We start from the raw sequence: 18,888 nt of genomic DNA, 5'->3' as shown, positions 1-18,888 counted from the left end.
TATACACACTCCTGGTATTTCAACTGAAGGACTATACTTTGATAAAAAAAAAACATGAAGCGTGGGATAAAGACATGAAAATTAAATTTCAAGGGAGAGATAGACAACAAAGAGGACTGGTAATCATTTTTAACAGAATATTTTGATACTATTTATGTTACTCTGTAATTGACCTAATGTCTCGTGTGTTATCTTCTCACTTTTTTAAAAACAAGATATAAGACAGGGGCCCATCATCAACATCTATCAGAGATCCTGCTGAAAACCAAGTTAAAAGATGAAAGTACATTCTTATTGTACAGATATCATATTGTTTAGGAAAATAAGATTTTACTGTAAGCATTTTTTCAACTGATAATACGTTTTTGTTGGGTTGGGAAGAATTTACAAGTAGAACTTTCCTAGATGAATAAGAATTGAAAAACGTGAAGAACAACAGATGCTAGGACCCCATGCCTGTGTTCACCTTGGGCCCCCAAAGTGCTAAATCCACCATTGTCTCTAGAGATTACATTTTTTGTTATAAGACATAGAAGCTGAAAATCAAACCTTTTTTGGAGGATTTAGTTCATCCCCTTTGACCATGACAAAGAAAACTATCTTATATTTCGATTTTTGTATTTTATTTAATGAATGTAACCCAGACCCTGGACTAAAACTATTTTAATCTACAGTTGAACAACAACAATTAAGATTAGAGGTACCTTTAGGGGAATGTTGCTGTTGTTCCTGCTCACCCAGAATTAAAATAATAATTTGAAGAAGAATAAAACAATAATAAAGGTCTTCTTGCAGTGCAGGTATGGAGTTAGTACGATGTGCGCTCAGGGTTCGGTCTGACGTTTTGTCAAACATCATATTAGACCACTTTGCACATTGTTGAGTCCCATTACGAAGATAAAATACTAGGTAAGTGACCTACAGTGGGTTGAGCGGAGGGGACGTGTGTGTGTGTGGCGTCTGTGGAGCAGAGACTCACTGAAGGAAGAGTGCATCTGCTGTGTGAGGTGATGCTTTGCGCATGCGCATTGGCTGACCAACAACATCCTCACTCAACAAGAAGATGGCGGAGAACGGGAGAGAAGAGCTGGTGATCACTGACGCTGAATCAGAGCCACTGGCCGGAGAAAGGAGCTTAAACATCGTGGTAGGACGATCGCTTCATCTCCTCGAGTGACTCGTAAAACTGGTCTTGCATGTCTTCTCCCATTGCACCTGTATCCAGTTGTGTTGATGTGTTAAACGTTGTCTCACTGAATACATATTTCCTGGACATCATTTGGGATTATTGTTCGACATTTACATTTTTGTGTTTTAGAACACTGACGCTTCATATCACATTTTAATGAATGTTAAATAAAAAAAATGTAACCAGTGAATGAGGAGGTGTGTGGAGCAGTGATCCAGATGTGTGTCTGTCACTTACGTGTTCAGGTAGTGGAGCAGTGATCCAGATGTGTGTCTGTCACTGACGTGTTCAGGTAGTTGGGCAGTGATCCAGATGTGTGTCTGTCACTGACGTATTCAGTGGAGCAGTGATCCAGATGTGTGTCTGTCACTGACGTGTTCACATAGTGGAGCAATGATCCAGATGTGTGTCTGTCACTGACGTGTTCAGGTAGTTGAGCAGTGATCCAGATGTTTATTTGTCAGTGATGTGTTACATTACATTACATTACATTTAATTTAGCTGATGCTTTTATCCAAAGCGACTTACAATAAGTGCATTAAACCATGAGGGTACAAACCCATAACAACAAGAATCAAGAAAGCACAATTTCTTCAAAAAAGCAAAACTACAAAATGCTATAAGTAAGTGCCATTTAAGTGCTACTAAATTGTTAGTTTTTAAAAAAATGTCATGGTATAGTCGGAAGAGGTGTGTTAGCTGTGTAAGCTTTCTGCTGTTCAGGTAGTGGAGCAGTGATTCCGATTTGTTGTGTGTTACTGATGAATTCAGGTAGTTCAGCATTGATCCAGATGTGTGTGTGTCACTGATGTGTTCAGGTAGTTTAGCAGTGATCCAGATGTGTCTCTGTCACTGACTTGTTCAGGGGAAGGAGCAGTGATCCAGATGTGTGTCTGTCACTGATGTGTTCAGGTAGTTTAGCAGTGATCCAGATGTGTCTCTGTCACTGACTTGTTCGGGGGAAGGAGCGGTGATCCAGATGTGTGTCTGTGACTGATGTGTTCAGGTAGTTCAGCATTGATCCAGATGTGTGTCTGTGACTGATGTGTTCAGGTAGTTCAGCATTGATCCAGATGTGTGTGTTTCACTGATGTGTTCAGGTAGTTTAGCAGTGATCCAGATGTGTCTCTGTCACTGACTTGTTCATGGGAAGGAGCAGTGATCCAGATGTGTGTCTGTCACTGATGGGTTCAGGTAGTTTAGCAGTGATCCAGATGTGTCTCTGTCACTGACTTGTTCGGGGGAAGGAGCGGTGATCCAGATGTGTGTCTGTTACTGATGTATGAAGGTGGCGGAGCAGTGATCCAGATGTTTGTCTTTCACTGACATGTTCAGGGGAAGGAGCAGTGATCCAGATGTGTCTCTATCACTGACTTGTTCAGGGGAAGGAGCAGTGATCCAGATGTGTGTCTGTTACTGATGTATGAAGGTGGTGGAGCAGGGCTGCAGTCTGCTGCGCAGGATGGAGATCTGTGTTGCTGAGGCTGAGAAGAGGAGCGGCAAAAATGCAGTGAACATGCAGGAGATGTTCACCGTGTACCTCATCGAAACAAGGTGAGCACAGCATGATCTTCATCAGCCACTATACAGGGAGAGATGCTCTGATGTGTATTCATGTGTACTTCCTCTTGTTTTGGCTCTGTGTTAGATCTGTCTTATGTCTGTATGGGCTCGGCATGTGGCCTATAAATAACAACAACAACAACATTTTTCAGGCGGTATCTTGACACACAGTCTCTCCGGAGTTCATCCAGCGGTACATCTGGGAAGAATCTCTGGAGCCGCTTTGGTGTCACATGTTTGTGTATCTCTGCAATGCTGTCAAGTCCATAACACACCAATTGGTGGGCTCTGAGAGTGCCTTTTGGTGTTTTCACTCTGATCTTGAGGAGGTATCGTTTAGTCTCTACACAAACCTCCATGCCCCCAACTCCATGGACGACAAGTGCGACTTCTTCACTTTTGAGGTTTAGCCTGCTTGCAGTCTTGTGGGTTATGTAATTTGTGTCAGAAGCCAAATCGATTAATGTTCCAATTTTCTGCCCAGCGTTTGCTGTGACCTCGACAAGCATCATCAGCACTGGCAGCTCTTGAAGTCCGCTTTCCCCTAAAAGGCTTGGTTGGTCTTTAACAGTATTAAAAACATGGCTGATCAAGAAGCTGGAAAATCAGTTGAACAATTCAAACTTGAAAGAACTACAGCCAAAAGAGTGTTTTCCTGTCTGGTCAACAGTATAACCCGGTAACATACAGACATGTCCGAAGAAGAACTCAGAAATAGTTTCAGCAAACTCAAGGCAGTAGGAGAGAACGTCATGGAGGCAAACGATGAGCTGGAAGCTGGCTTTATTGCAGACCTCGAAGCGGAGCTGGAAACGGATGAAGTAATGTTAACTGAGCAGCAAAAAGCCGACCTGGGGGAAACTACAAATGAGTGCCAAGAGAAGCTGAAGGAGGTCAAGAGGTTGATCCAGGAGACTCTTTGGGTCAGTTTTGGAAGTAGTGAAATGTCTATAGCACTACAAGCAGCAGAGGCAGCATGCGAACGCGTCGCTGCTGTGCAACCGAACGTTAGCCAGGAAGCGTATGAATTCATGCTGGACCAACTGAAAGGGCTGGCAGAGACAGCGAAGGAGACGCTTGGCCGGTGGAAACAGTTTGTAGATTTGTTTGCACGGGATCAGATACTAAGCACGCTTCAGTTTGCGTCTTCTCTCTTCACTTCCTTATGTAGATGTTGTGCCGCCTCCTTTATAGTCCGTGCGGCAAACTCGGACTGCCGAAAGGTTCCATTCCAGCTTGCGATGTGAGTTTCTTAATTATCGCGTTAGTTTGACTTCACAATCTCATTATATCTCATAATCTCCCCTGACTGCTTTGAGGCATATAATCCCACTAGTGTTATGATGATTTTCGGGTTACACCACACACCACTAGGAAACAATATTTTTGTCAGTAGTGAGCATGTTGTGTTATTTTTGTGTGGCAGTGTGATTTACTAAGACACAGACATATTTGACTAAAATCTGCATACTGTTGTTACAACACAAATTCAAACTGTTCTTTCTGTAAATTTAATCCAGCATCTGCAGATGGACTCACAGTACACGTCACCTGAATGATATATACAAATGAGCAGTGTTGGGAGTAACGCGCTACAAAGTAACGCGTTACTGTAATTCCACTACTTTTTGCAGTAACGAGCATGTAACGAAGTTTTTTCTTTTTTTAATCAAGTAGCGCAGTTACAATTTCTGAAATTTAAATGAGTTCGTTACTCGCGTTACTCTCTTTTGAGAAAACTGAACACTTGCAGACAAGAAGACAAATGAACCAGATCCCCCGAAAGATGGTCGAGACTTAAACTAATGTTCTGGTCGTTTATTTGAGCCGTCCTTGTAACACCGTACACCTTAATACAACTTTGAACAACTTAGAAACACCTTAAAACAACCGTTGACACCGTAAGACATTGTGCTTCTTCGGAGGGTTGCTAAAAACATAAACCTTTTCCGTAGCGCCGTTGTATTCATCACAGGATGTCCGCGACTCTACCGGAACCGTTTCAAAATAAAATCATGTAACATTTTCACAATAAAACATTTTCACAATAAAATAATAGAAGTAACTTAAATGTTACTTTGCCTAGTAACTAATTACTTTTGATATACAGTAACTGGTGAAGTAATTCAATTACTTTTAAAATAAGTAACTAGTAACTGTAACTAAGTACTAATTTTCAGTAACTTGCCCAACTCTGCAAATGAGTAAAGAAAGAGGAGAAATATGTGTTCTTATAACTCACACATATTGGGTATGTAAAGGTATTTATTACCCTCCTGATATCTTATCAGGGTGGGAGACGTCTATGTTGAAGACCCCTGGAGTGTTATATTGTGTGACCTGTGATTTGTTGCATACCAGCATGAGCAGATCGGAGATATCACACACCCTTGTCGCTACAAAATCAACTTGACGAAATTACTCTGTGGTTTCAATCTTTTAAGGCCAATGGATGCAGCCGCTGAAGGTTGTAATCCAGCCCCCGACTCTCTGTGGAGGAGATACAGTGAATTTGAGCTGCTGCGGAGCTACTTGATTGTCACCTATCCATACATTGTGATACCTCCCCTGCCTGAGAAGAGGGTGAGTTCCTTGTCTTTCTAGACCCTGTTCAGTGATACTAGAAATGTCAAATATACATGCTCTACTCGACACTTCTTTCAGCTGTGTCATTGTACACAGAGCAATGGAAAAGTGAGCAACGACATGGCAGGCGGGAACCTTCACTAACAACTTTCTCGAAAATGACCAAAATATAACACTGACCCCGTTCAGACCTCATATTAACATTGGTCCTGAGCGCAAATGCGTCCCGAAGTGCGTCCTGAGATCCGATGACCCTAACCATAATCGGAGGGGATCTGGGATGCGTGTCGGCCACATTGTTTTGCTGTGTGAACGCAAATGCGTCTTGGGCCATATTTGAAGGGCCGCCTACTTAGTAGGGTTGGGTTCCATTCACATTTGAACCAATACTGCTACCCATCTGTACTTTTCTCTCTACTTTACTCACAATTTATAACAATAGAAAATGTCCAGTGTTTTTTGCCTGCATAGAGAATTGCAAAGCCAAATTTCTCTCTCTCTCTCTCTGTCCTTCATAGCTGCGCAGTCATTCATAATTTAGCCTGCTCTCGCGCTGACACACACTCACACACACAAACAGTGTAATCTGACACCTGGGTAAAACTCAGACTGGGTAAAAAGAACAGAACCTTTGTTAGAGTATGGAGATGGCAGGGCGCGCTCGGTTTGGCGCGATATATGTTTACATATAAACTTTGTTGTCCTGCATACAGGCAGAGTTTGTGTGGCACAAGCTGACTGCAGACAACATGGACCCAGACTTTGTGGAGCGCCGCAGAGTTGGGCTTGAGAACTTCCTAATGCGCGTGGCGTCTCATCAAGTCCTCTCCAATGACAAGATCCTTTACCACTTCCTCACTGACGTAAGTGGTGTAGCTCAGGGTTAGGGTTAGTGGTTCACATGGTTTTGTGTCGTTCAGAAGCTGATCAATAACTGACTTTCTCCACAAATGTGTATGGCAGGAGCATGGCTGGAAAGAAGTGGTGTTTGAGACAGGCTTTCAGGCAAAGGTTCTGAACTTTTCTCACTTCTTTAAAAAAAAAAAATTGAAAGACTTTCAGTGTTCACAAAGCTCGATATCTGACTCTTCTCACTCTTTTTGCAGGCAGATTCACGGCTAAGAGCTCTCAGTGCCACCTTCCGGGTGAGAAATACAAATAAGTAAGTTAGTGTTTCCAAAACACACTCTTAAGCAGTTTCCAGAGGATGTCAGTAGAATTGGGTCCAGACATTCTCTGGAGTTTGCCTGTCACATATGTACAACACAGCAGGAGATTCTCCACTCAGATTCGATCACAACAATACAGAAATCTCTGTGTTCCGGTTGAGGGATGGTGCAGCAGGCAGAGGCAGGTTGCGACATGTACATTCTGCTGCAGAGATCATGTGGTTTTGTTTACAGCACTAATACTGGCACTGTAATCACCAAAACCTCTTTCGACATCTTCGTTAGTGTCTTCTATATTTTCGTTTTTATTTAGTTTTCTTCATGTTTGTGTTTGTTGCATATTAGAGAAGTCATCAACATCACATCTTGCGGTGGATCTCCTACTGTTTTTCTGACATGGGCACTTTCAGACTTTCTGCTGACTTTTTCCAAGGGGACTCGCCAGAGAAAGTACACAGAAAGTCTTCAGGCTCTTAAACATTTGGTTTCACACAATAAACTGAAATTACAATACCAATAATGTAATGTACACATTGGCTTCACCCAATTTGTACCTCCATTTAAGACCCATTATCAATTCATCTTAATTTTCTCAGCTCTTTGATTCATCATTTTATCAATAAAACATCAGAAAACAGTGACATCACAATATCTTTTCGCAGAAAAGGACATCATAAACTAATCATGATTTCAGAACAGAAAAGCTACAATTTATCACATTTGAGACACTGGAACCATCAAATATTTCAAAATGTGTCTTACAAAAGTGCATTTAATGATTTAACAGTTTATCAAAATAATAAAACAACTAGGTAGAAAATTATTTTTGTTTATTTTATCTGACGCAGACGCTTCATGGATATGAAACAGTACAGTGATGAGTTGCAGTCCCACACATCTCAGCTACTCCGAGCCAGAGCAGTAAGTATCTTTAACTACCTTCCTGTCTCTCTCACTCTCTCTCATACACACACACACACACACACACACACACACACACACACACACACAGACAGACAGACAGATTTCTTGTTTATGTAAAATATTGAAATAAATTGCTTAAGATCTCTAAACATGCAACAACTGGATTTACCAACTTAGGGGCAGCAGTAGGACGTGCACAGACATTTTGGTGGGCAGAGGCTCAAATCCCCAAAAAGTTTTTAGAACCAAAAACTTGAATATAGTAGAACATCTCTGACTTCCATAACAATTTTTTTGCCCTCACACAATTGATAAATTCTCAACAGTTCATTCAGTGACAATGGTCTTGTTTGGTGTCCACTGGGTTTATCACAAGAGCAGACGATAACAACAGAAACAACTATGCATCTTGATGTATTTCAATGTATCACATCCTCAATTTCCTATATTATTGCACATGGCTGCTTTTTCATCAGTTAATATTAGTTACTAAAATCTGTCAAATATTAACTCTCTTTTTATTTAGAAAGTACTTTTAAAAGTGTGCTGTAATTTACAAAATATGGTTTTCAATTAGTATATCAGACTTCAACAGTTAGTGTATGACAGTGGTCAGTGCTCTCCACAATGATTTGACATTCATTTAGTTTATACCTGTGTGCTGAAGCTGAAGCCCCGTTTGATGTCTATGTGTGCACGTGTATGGGACGCAGGAAGATGACTGATGAAACCCCTTTAACCCCTTAAGCCGCAGCACCAGTGCTGCTACAGAGCACTGATCACCTGTTTATTTAGAGTTTATAAATGTCATGTATCGAGTGTCCAAATAGCACCAAATGCAATGCTGCACTTCCTTGGGCCCTACAGATCCAAAGTGTGAGGATATGAGATATGCGAGCCACATGTAGACTGGCAGATGGACAGACAGACATTTTTAGACAGAGTTATTAGACGAATTGCTCTTAACGACTTATGTTTAATCCCCCATTCCATATTGTGAAAAACATGTGTATTATATATATTTAGAGCAGGGGTCACTAATAGGTGGACAGTCCTATTACTATACATAAATACATATTTAAGATATTACTGGTAAGGTATTGAGGCATGATTACTAGATTGTGTATTAAAAGAACAAACTAAATACTTCTGTCAGCTGCTGGGCTCCAGAGGCTCGGGAGCCAATCTTAAAATGATCTGCATGTTTTATTTGGTTACTCACTTTCAGTTATTGTCTGTCTCTCGAAGAGAGTTGCTGATCGACTCTATGGTGTTTTCAAAGTCCATGGGAACTACGGCAGAGTCTTCAGGTGTGACGAGAAGCGTAAGAAAGTGTAAAAAGGGACCTGGGGCCTGTGCTACGAAGCAGGATTTCTGGTTATCGTGTTAACTTCATTGGTCTGCTGGTTCTTGACAGGGACAAACATGTTTATAAATACAAATAAGCCGATACGTTCAAGTTTTCACGTGTCCATTATAACAGAGCTTAAAAAACATGGAGGGAGAGTTTATCACAATATCAATGCATCACAACTTGTTTTTGTATCCAGACACAAAACCATGAGGAGAAATAAAAAAAGTCAGACCTCTGATGTCTTTCTCTTAAAAAAAGATCCACACACCATTCAATATTTCCATTATTAAAAATGAATATTTCAGTCAGACTGAGCTCATCACACATTAACTACTTCTCTGTAGTTTGACAGCAGAAAATGGTCTGAAATCACGTTTAACTTTTTTATCAGCATCACAAATTCATAGTAGCTGTTCATCATCAGACAAAAAGGAAAATACTCTGCTATGTATTTACAGATTATCTTTCGCATTTTACTTAAAAAAATTGAAATTATACCCGCCTTTTCTTTTACCTCATACCGGCAAAAAGATTCTTCTCATATCGTATAAAGAACCTTATTCACGGCTTTGAGGATGTCATATCACGAGTCCTTCTCTATCACATGACCATACTGGTATCTGGATAAGAAAACCCAGGGTATATACAGTAAGAGCATTGATAACTAGCTTTGTGTGTAATATACCGAACAACAAAACAACTTCTTGCTGAACTCGCTTCGTAGTGCAAGCCCCTGAATGGTAACTTGAGTGTGTGCTGTTTAAATTGTCAAGTCAATTGTATAAATACAGCTCATTCAGCATGTCCAGGACATCTCAGTCCTTAAACCCTTAAATCAGATAAGGAAAAATGAAAAGAAGATAATTTTCTTGTGTCTGGGAGCGTGTATGAAAGACCCACACTAATGTGCACGTGCGTGTGTGGGTGCATCAATGTGTTCACTGCAGTGAGTGGAGCGCCATCGAGAGAGAAATGGGAGATGGACTGCAAAGTGCCGGTCATCATATGGATGCGTGAGTGTTTCTCAGACATTGATTTATTTTTGCCAGAATTGCCACATATGAAGATCACAAATAAGTTGATGTTTTTCTGACTGTGATTTCTTGAGATCAGCTTGAATGATATCAAGTCTGGCTTTTGGGACTTTCTTTAAAATCAGTTTTCAGTTGGCCTCAAACATTATCTTACTTATTTCGACAAAAATAATGTAATTCTGTCAAAAACACTTGTGCACTCCCACCGCCAGCCATGCTGGTTATAAAGACAAGTTGCCTTTTGTCTCACACTTGCAGATATGCTGCCTCAATAGATGACATCTTAGAGGAAGAGGAACATTATGCAGACCAGCTGAAAGAATATCTCTTCTATGCTGAAGCTCTGAGGTGAGATATTTTACCCAGTTGTGTCTTTTATTGCACATGAATAAGCCAATTAAGAAATGAGATGCCAAAATGACATAGTAAACATAAGGAGATATATCAGAAAGATGTTTCTGTCAGGGGCTCTAGTTAGATATTAGTTTGTCTGAATGGCGTGCTTTTGGATGGATCCCAGTGGTGAACGGAAATTGTAGTCATGGGATCACTAGCTGAGATGGCTTGTGGATGGACAATTAATGCAGATCATTATTATTATTTTGCTTCACACCTTCAATGTTGTACAGGTGGCACATAACACTGCAGGATTTGTCACTAGTACAAAACTACTGTGAACTAGAGGTTGTTTCCTCATCTAAGAGGATCTGATTGACATGAGCTGTCAGTGGCTCCAAACACTGTGTTGTTGGATCACAGATTAAGTTTTTGTCTTTTGTCAGAAGGTATAATAAGTGGATGAATATATCATCAGATGTTGAGCAAATGACACCACTGCCCTTCAGAGTGCTGTACCTGTCGATGAATAAGGAAAGTTGTATTTATGACCTTAAATTTGGCTACAAATGTGTCTTCTGTGGTGGGAATTTGTATTTGGAATTTGTATTTAATTCCCTGGTGAGGAAAATAAAGCCTCAGACTGTGTGATCAATTCAATGATATCAAAGTATTTAATTAATGGTCAAGAAACAATTTACAGAGAATAGATTTGAACACAAAGAGAGTTACTAAGCAAACACTTGGCCAAGCGTGGTAGAATCCTCCAAACCACTGCAGGTATCAAGGATGTGATAATATAATGATGTTGTCAGGTCAATCCAACTGAACTTTGATCATAGCTACAGTGCCTTGCATAAGTATTCACCCCCTTTGGACTTTTCTACATTTTGTCATGGTATAACCACAGATTAAAATTTATTTCATCGTGAGTTTATGTTATGGACCAACACAAAATAGTGCATCATTTGGAAGTGGGGGGAAATATTACATGGATTTCACAATTATTTACAAATAAAAATCTGAAAAGTGTTGAGTGCATATGTATTCACCCCCTTTACTGTGAAACCCCTAACAAAGATCTGGTGCGACCAATTGCATTCACAAGTCACATTTGCAAGTCACATAATTAGTAAATAGGGTCCACCTGACTGCAATTTAATCTCAGTATAAATACACCTGTTCTGTGACGGACTCAGAGTTTGTTGGGGATCATTACTGAACAAACAGCATCATGAAGACCAAGGAGCTCACCAAACAGGTCAGGGATAAAGTTGTGGAGAAATATGAAGCAGGGTTAGGTTATAAAAAAATATCCAGAGCTTTGAACATCTCTCTGAGCACCATAAAATCCATCATAAGAAAATGGAAAGAATATGGCACAACCGCAAACCTACCAAGAGGAGGCCGTCCACCCAAACTGAAGAGTGGGACAAGGAGAAAATTAATCAGAGAAGCAACCAGGAGGCCCATGGTTACTCTGGAGGAGTTGCAGAGATCCACAGCTGAGGTGGGAGAATCTGTCCACAGGACAACTATTAGTCGTCTACTCCACAAATCTGGCCCTTATGGAAGAGTGGAAAGAAGAAAGCCATTGTTGAAAGGGATCCATAAAAATCCCGTTTGGAGTTTGCCAGAAGCCATGTGGGAGACACAGCAAACATGTGGAAGAAGGTGCTCTGGTCAGATGAGACCAAAATTGAACTTTTTGGCCTCAATGCAAAACGCTATGTGTGGCGAAAACCCAACACTGCCCATCACCCTGAGCACACCATCCCAACAGTGAAACATGGTGGTGGTAGCATCATGCTGTGGGGATGCTTCTCTTCAGCAGGTACAGGGAAACTGGTCAGAATAGAGGGAAAGATGGATGGAGCCAAATACAGGGAAATCCTTGAAGAAAATCTGATGCAGTCTGCAAAAGACTTGAGACTGGGGCGGAGGTTCATCTTCCAGCAGGACAATGACCCTAAACATACAGCCAGAGCTACAAAGGAATGGTTTGGATTAAAGAATGTTAATGTCTTAAAATGGCCCAGTCAAAGCCCAGACCTTAATCCAATAGAGAATATATGGCAAGACTTGAAGATTGCGGTTCACAGACGGTCTCCATCCAATCTGACTGAGCTTCATCTTTTTTGCCAAGAAGAATGGACAAACCTTTCCATCTCTAGATGTGCAAAGCTGGTAGAGACATACCCCAAAAGACTTGCAGCTGTAATTGCAGCGAAAGGGGGTTCTACCAAGTATTGACACAGGGGGGTGAATACTTATGCACCCAACAGATGTCAACTTTTTTGTTCTCATTATTGTTTGTGTCACAATAAAATTTATTTTGCACCTCCAAGTACTATGCATGTTTTGTTGATCAAACGGGGAAAAGTTTATTTAAGTCTATTTGAATTCCAGTTAGTAACAGTACATAATGGGAAAAAGTCCAAGGGGGGTGAATACTTATGCAAGGCACTGTACTTACAGACAGACTAAAACATAACCTTCCAGGCAGAGGTAATAATTCATGGATTTTTATGAAAGAAATCAGGCATGGTATGGGGACTTATTTCTATGAGTCGGGGATATTGGCATATTCAATGCACCAACCAGTGTACTTGCCCTGTACATATTTATATTCCCCCCTCCCCAGATTCATGGTTCTCTATGCAGTTACTGCTTGAGATGAATGACACTAAGACAAGAAAGTCCGCTGATTCCCACATTTATTTTCTGTTATGTCATTAAACTACTACTACAGAGGAACTCAACATGTATTTGTGTGCTGTTTTCTAAATCCAAGCAAATTTCTAGATACATAAAAATACCACAAAAAAAAGGTCAAACAAAAAGGCCCAAAAAAACCAAAACATTTTCAGATGTTGTGACGACTGTAAGCGAATGGTATATTACATATTTATGTGTTAAGTTTGAATACATCTACAGTATATCAGACAATTTCTGGTTACCAAAACATAACTATCACAAAAAAAATTCTGTTTATTCAAATAAATAGAATAAATGCAAAATTCAGCATAAAAGATTTAAATATGACAATAAATACCCTCAGAGTTTATTGTTGGGAAGCATCTGCAACAGGAAATACAAAATATAATGCTATAACATATACAAGAAAAACAGAACAAAACATTTCAGTCAATAAATGAAAATAAAATTCAATTTTAGGTTAAATTATATCATCTCAGAATGAGTATCTTGACTAGTAGTGCAGCTTATGGTACATCAGTGTAATCCGCCTCCCTCGACATCACTGCATATGATCAACATATCGGCTCTGTGATTTATTCATATAACACAGAAATGTAAACACCCGATGCCACTTGCATTATTATTTATTATTATTATTAGGGTGGCTGTGGCTGAGGGGTAATTTGAATTCCAGTTAGTAACAGTACATAATGGGAAAAAGTCCAAGGGGGGTGAATACTTATGCAAGGCACTGTATGTCAGGACAGGAGGATCTGTTACATTTTATAAGAGGACAGTTAGATTCAATAAGTTCCATGACATCTTCATGAATCACATCTGTTGACAGTGGCTCTGTTTCTTCTGATGTGTATGATATGATGCTGTACTGTTGGCAGGGCAGTGTGCAGGAAACACGAGCTGACCCAGTTTGAGCTGGAGGTGTCCTCCCAGGACCTCATCTCGAAGAAGCAACAACGTGAGGAGCTGGCTACAGGGGTACACTTGACTCATGTTCTCCTGATTCTTAGGAGTTTGCTAATGCAGTAAGCCAGGTCCAAGAATGCCAAGTCTCTTAATTAGTTTCAGATGGACGCATTGTTTAAACAGCAAATGCTGAAAACACTGTTAGAGTGTTAGACCATGAGATGAGATTGTTAAAAGCTTACAAGCATATTTTCTCTCTTCAGTGTTAAAAAGCCATGGTTGAGTTTGTAATAGATGTCAAACGTCGGTAAGACCTTTTATTAGCAGTGTTTGGGGTTACATCTTTCTCTTTTCCTCATCAGGTAGTACGGACATTCTCCTTCAAAGGAATGACCAACAAGCTTTTTGGGCAAGAGGCGCCTGAGCAGAGGGAGGCCAGACTGAAGCTGATAGAGGAGCTGATAGCAGAGGGTGAAGACACAGTCAAGGAGAAGACAGCCGAGTGCGAGTGAGTGCTGGCACACTGTGAAAGCAGCTCTGTGCTGAAATAAAGAGAACATTTTGTATGTATTTTGTGTCTGTTAATCTGGTGTATCACTGCAGAGAGCATGTCGAAAAGGCGTGGGTGGACATGCAGCGTTTTGCGGAGCAGAAAGACAAAGATCTGAGGGAAGCACTTATCCACTACGCTGTCATGCAAATCAGTATGTGCAAGAAGGTACACAACAGCACACCAGGTCAGCTTTGGAATAGAGGAGAATTTGAGTAGTCATGGTCATAAACATGTTTTTATTTCTTCTCTCCCTGCAGGGAATACAAGTGTGGAGCAATGCCAAAGAGTGTTTCCTCAAGATGTGAAGTTGAAACCATATCCCAAGGTTTTCCTCCCTCAGTGATTGGTGCAAAGTGTCCCCTGGTTGAGGTGTGTAAACCATCACACCGAGACATAATGTCTCATAAAATGTTTCTGAAAATAAGGTCTCAAATAATTGCAAAAATGATTTGTATGCAGCTATCTCGAAATAGTAAACGTCTTGTGGATTAAAATGGCAAAGGGAAGTTATTTATCACACAGAGCATCAGGGTTCACAGGTTTTTCTCTAACTTAAATGGGCGCTTGAACAGTTTTACATGATAAAGTCAAGAACCAAGTTGTGTTATTTCTACTGTTTATCAAATGACACAAGGGATTTTTCTATAAAGAGTTTGTGGCTATTCATTTTTTGTAAACATTTATTAAGTTAAATCAGCCGGATAACCACTGTTAGATCCCAGTGTTCCCCTTTTACAGGAGCTCCTTACCAGCTCTCCATTTAAAGGGTCAGAGTCTCAGGCCTCTCAGTCTCAAAAGATTTACTGAAAGAGAAATTCACTAACACTTGTTTAAGCTGGTGACGAGGAGACACACCTAGCTTCTAACTGCCTACTTCCAAGCCTTTACCCTGCTTCCACTGAAATAGTGTAATTCAGCTAATCTTATGAGAAAAGTTGTATTTCAGTCACGTTAACTGCAGTTCTCCTCTCATAATCTGAGCACTTGTAAATTGCTAGGAATTGTTTGGTGGCTTTGTCAAGGCCCAAATATCTGTAAAAAAATGCTTGGCTAGAGTGACCTTAAAGAATCTGTAAATTGTTAAAAATCACCAAAGAAATCCATTTACTATCATACTGAGCATAGATTCAATATAGCATTAATCAAAATACAATATTAAAGTTTAAAAGTTAAAAAGTAAAAAGATAAGAGATAAAAACTTCAGCTACCAAAAGTCAGAATTCTGTTGAAAACTCCAAACTCAGTACAAATTCAGATAGTTCTGTATCCACAGAATGACTTTTGTAATTAACAACATCCTTACATTTCCAGACACTACATAATAAACCTATTCTAAAAGAGTTGCCAACCCTCACACGTGTGTGTGTGTGTGTCCTCCCAGATAGCGCATCGGTCTGGCGGCTCCACCCACCGCCACCGCGCACTCGCTCAGAGAGACACAGTGAGATCAGAGCTCGTTCACGTGAAGTCGGTCACGCTCAGTGACTGACTGCCTCTTAACTATGGAAACACAGAGTTTCTCTGGTCTCAGCTGATCAGAGATCAGCGCCTCAGCGTCTTGATCAGAGCAGAAGCTGCAGTTGGTTTCTACCGAGCTTCAGTATCTGTGTTCGCCTCCATTCTGACCTGCTCTCGCTTTTTGTTTTAATATTTCGCCAACTAAAATATATATTTTTAAGCTATTAGGCTGCAGCTATATGTTTTTATTTATTTAAAAATAGGGTACTTCTTATCTCATACATTTTCCACAAATATGGGGAGGACTCAAATAGCCCTACAAAGTTCTGTGTTTAATTTATTTCAAAGTAGGCCAACACTTGCCTGTGTATTTTGTTTATTTGTTATTTTGTTGCTTGTCTGTTTGAGTAGCTGACTGAAAGCAAAGAAGAAGTAGGCTTACCTTTTATTGGTAACCTAACTGTTACGGTTCATTGTTTCTGAAATAAGAGGCCTGACTGCTATGTTCACAGCAAACTATAGGCTGAGTCCTTGTTTACCTGAAATGTGCACTTTATAATTTTACTTTGTATCGCCCTGTTTGGCAATGTTGTTTTTCAATAAAATAAAACATTTGCATAAAGCAAACCAATTCCCTTTTCCATGTTGATAAGAGCATTAAAACAAATAAAAAATGATGGAAAAAAAAAAATGAAGGGACATTTAGAATAGATAAAAATTTGCGATTAATTGCGATTAATCGCAAATTTTTATCTAAGTGATTAATCGCGATTAAAATATTTTAATCGTTTGACAGCACTAGTTTGAATTACAGGTGTGAAAGTGACCTGAGCCTCATGCACAGATCTATGAAGGTATCTCAAAGTTATTATATGATGCTATTAATTAAAAGCATCTGTTCATATTTTATGTGCTTTACAGTACAGTTTTACATTCACCCATTCACACACACATTCATACAGTGCAACTAACCACAGCACTTTGTTATTCTATGGGGGGCCAATCAGGGTTCAGCATCTTGCCCAAGGACACTTCGGCATGCAGATGGGTCAGACTGGGGATCAAACCGCCGACCTTCAGGTTGGAGGACGACCACTCTACCCCTCAGCCACAGCCACCCTAATAATAATAATAAATAATAATGCAAGTGGCATCGGGTGTTTACATTTCTGTGTTATATGAATAAATCACAGAGCCGATATGTTGATCATATGCAGTGATGTCGAAGGAGGCGGATTACACTGATGTACCATAAGCTGCACTACTAGTCAAGATACTCATTCTGAGATGATATAATTTAACCTAAAATTGAATTTTATTTTCATTTATTGACTGAAATGTTTTGTTCTGTTTTTCTTGTATATGTTATAGCATTATATTTTGTATTTCCTGTTGCAGATGCTTCCCACCAATAAACTCTGAGGGTATTTATTGTCATATTTAAATCTTTTATGCTGAATTTTGCATTTATTCTATTTATTTGAATAAACAGAATTTTTTTTGTGATAGTTATGTTTTGGTAACCAGAAATTGTCTGATATACTGTAGATGTATTCAAACTTAACACATAAATATGTAATATACCATTCGCTTACAGTCGTCACAACATCTGAAAATGTTTTGGTTTTTTTGGGCCTTTTTGTTTGACCTTTTTTTTGTGGTATTTTTATGTATCTAGAAATTTGCTTGGATTTAGAAAACAGCACACAAATACATGTTGAGTTCCTCTGTAGTAGTAGTTTAATGACATAACAGAAAATAAATGTGGGAATCAGCGGACTTTCTTGTCTTAGTGTCATTCATCTCAAGCAGTAACTGCATAGAGAACCATGAATCTGGGGAGGGGGGAATATAAATATGTACAGGGCAAGTACACTGGTTGGTGCATTGAATATGCCAATATCCCCGACACATAGAAATAAGTCCCCATACCATGCCTGATTTCTTTCATAAAAATCCATGAATTATTACCTCTGCCTGGAAGGTTATGTTTTAGTCTGTCTGTAAGTACAGTGCCTTGCATAAGTATTCACCCCCCTTGGACTTTTTCCCATTATGTACTGTTACTAACTGGAATTCAAATAGACTTAAATAAACTTTTTCCCGTTTGATCAACAAAACATGCATAGTACTTTGGAGGTGCAAAATAAATTTTATTGTGACACAAACAATAATGAGAACAAAAAAGTTGACATCTGTTGGGTGCATAAGTATTCACCCCCCTGTGTCAATACTTGGTAGAACCCCCTTTCGCTGCAATTACAGCTGCAAGTCTTTTGGGGTATGTCTCTACCAGCTTTGCACATCTAGAGATGGAAAGGTTTGTCCATTCTTCTTGGCAAAAAAGATGAAGCTCAGTCAGATTGGATGGAGACCGTCTGTGAACCGCAATCTTCAAGTCTTGCCATATATTCTCTATTGGATTAAGGTCTGGGCTTTGACTGGGCCATTTTAAGACATTAACATTCTTTAATCCAAACCATTCCTTTGTAGCTCTGGCTGTATGTTTAGGGTCATTGTCCTGCTGGAAGATGAACCTCCGCCCCAGTCTCAAGTCTTTTGCAGACTGCATCAGATTTTCTTCAAGGATTTCCCTGTATTTGGCTCCATCCATCTTTCCCTCTATTCTGACCAGTTTCCCTGTACCTGCTGAAGAGAAGCATCCCCACAGCATGATGCTACCACCACCGTGTTTCACTGTTGGGATGGTGTGCTCAGGGTGATGGGCAGTGTTGGGTTTTCGCCACACATAGCGTTTTGCATTGAGGCCAAAAAGTTCAATTTTGGTCTCATCTGACCAGAGCACCTTCTTCCACATGTTTGCTGTGTCTCCCACATGGCTTCTGGCAAACTCCAAACGGGATTTTTTATGGATCCCTTTCAACAATGGCTTTCTTCTTGCCACTCTTCCATAAGGGCCAGATTTGTGGAGTAGACGACTAATAGTTGTCCTATGGACAGATTCTCCCACCTCAGCTGTGGATCTCTGCAACTCCTCCAGAGTAACCATGGGCCTCCTGGTTGCTTCTCTGATTAATTTTCTCCTTGTCCGACTCTTCAGTTTGGGTGGACGGCCTCCTCTTGGTAGGTTTGCGGTT

General features: G+C 40.1%; 1 protein-coding gene across 1 annotated transcript; it reads left to right on the top strand.

The window, feature by feature from the left end:
* The first annotated feature begins 1,043 nt into the window (after positions 1 to 1,043).
* Positions 1,044 to 17,569, top strand: LOC128429004 (sorting nexin-4). The gene is made up of 14 exons (XM_053415289.1): positions 1,044 to 1,147; positions 2,572 to 2,743; positions 5,197 to 5,335; positions 6,052 to 6,201; positions 6,302 to 6,349; positions 6,445 to 6,500; positions 7,356 to 7,428; positions 8,680 to 8,741; positions 9,733 to 9,798; positions 10,078 to 10,167; positions 13,752 to 13,851; positions 14,142 to 14,287; positions 14,383 to 14,483; positions 14,590 to 17,569. The coding sequence occupies exons 2-14, from the start codon at positions 2,613 to 2,615 to the stop codon at positions 14,673 to 14,675; spliced, it is 1,248 nt and encodes a 415-aa protein (XP_053271264.1). The 5' UTR covers positions 1,044 to 1,147; positions 2,572 to 2,612; the 3' UTR covers positions 14,676 to 17,569.
* The last annotated feature ends 1,319 nt before the right edge of the window (positions 17,570 to 18,888 follow it).

Source organism: Pleuronectes platessa, chromosome 22 (genome assembly GCF_947347685.1).
Source record: "Pleuronectes platessa chromosome 22, fPlePla1.1, whole genome shotgun sequence".
Classification (NCBI taxonomy): domain Eukaryota; kingdom Metazoa; phylum Chordata; class Actinopteri; order Pleuronectiformes; family Pleuronectidae; genus Pleuronectes; species Pleuronectes platessa.
This window is presented reverse-complemented; position numbering and strand designations above follow the sequence as displayed.

Bases quoted from the DNA above. Each gene is read 5' to 3' on its own strand.
- LOC128429004 (XM_053415289.1), top strand. From the start codon at position 2,613: ATGAAGGTGGTGGAGCAGGGCTGCAGTCTGCTGCGCAGGATGGAGATC. The intron at 6,501-7,355 runs GTAAGTTAGTGT...TATCTGACGCAG, and splicing joins CGGGTGAGAAATACAAATAA to ACGCTTCATGGATATGAAAC. The intron at 14,288-14,382 runs GTGAGTGCTGGC...GTATCACTGCAG, and splicing joins GAGAAGACAGCCGAGTGCGA to AGAGCATGTCGAAAAGGCGT.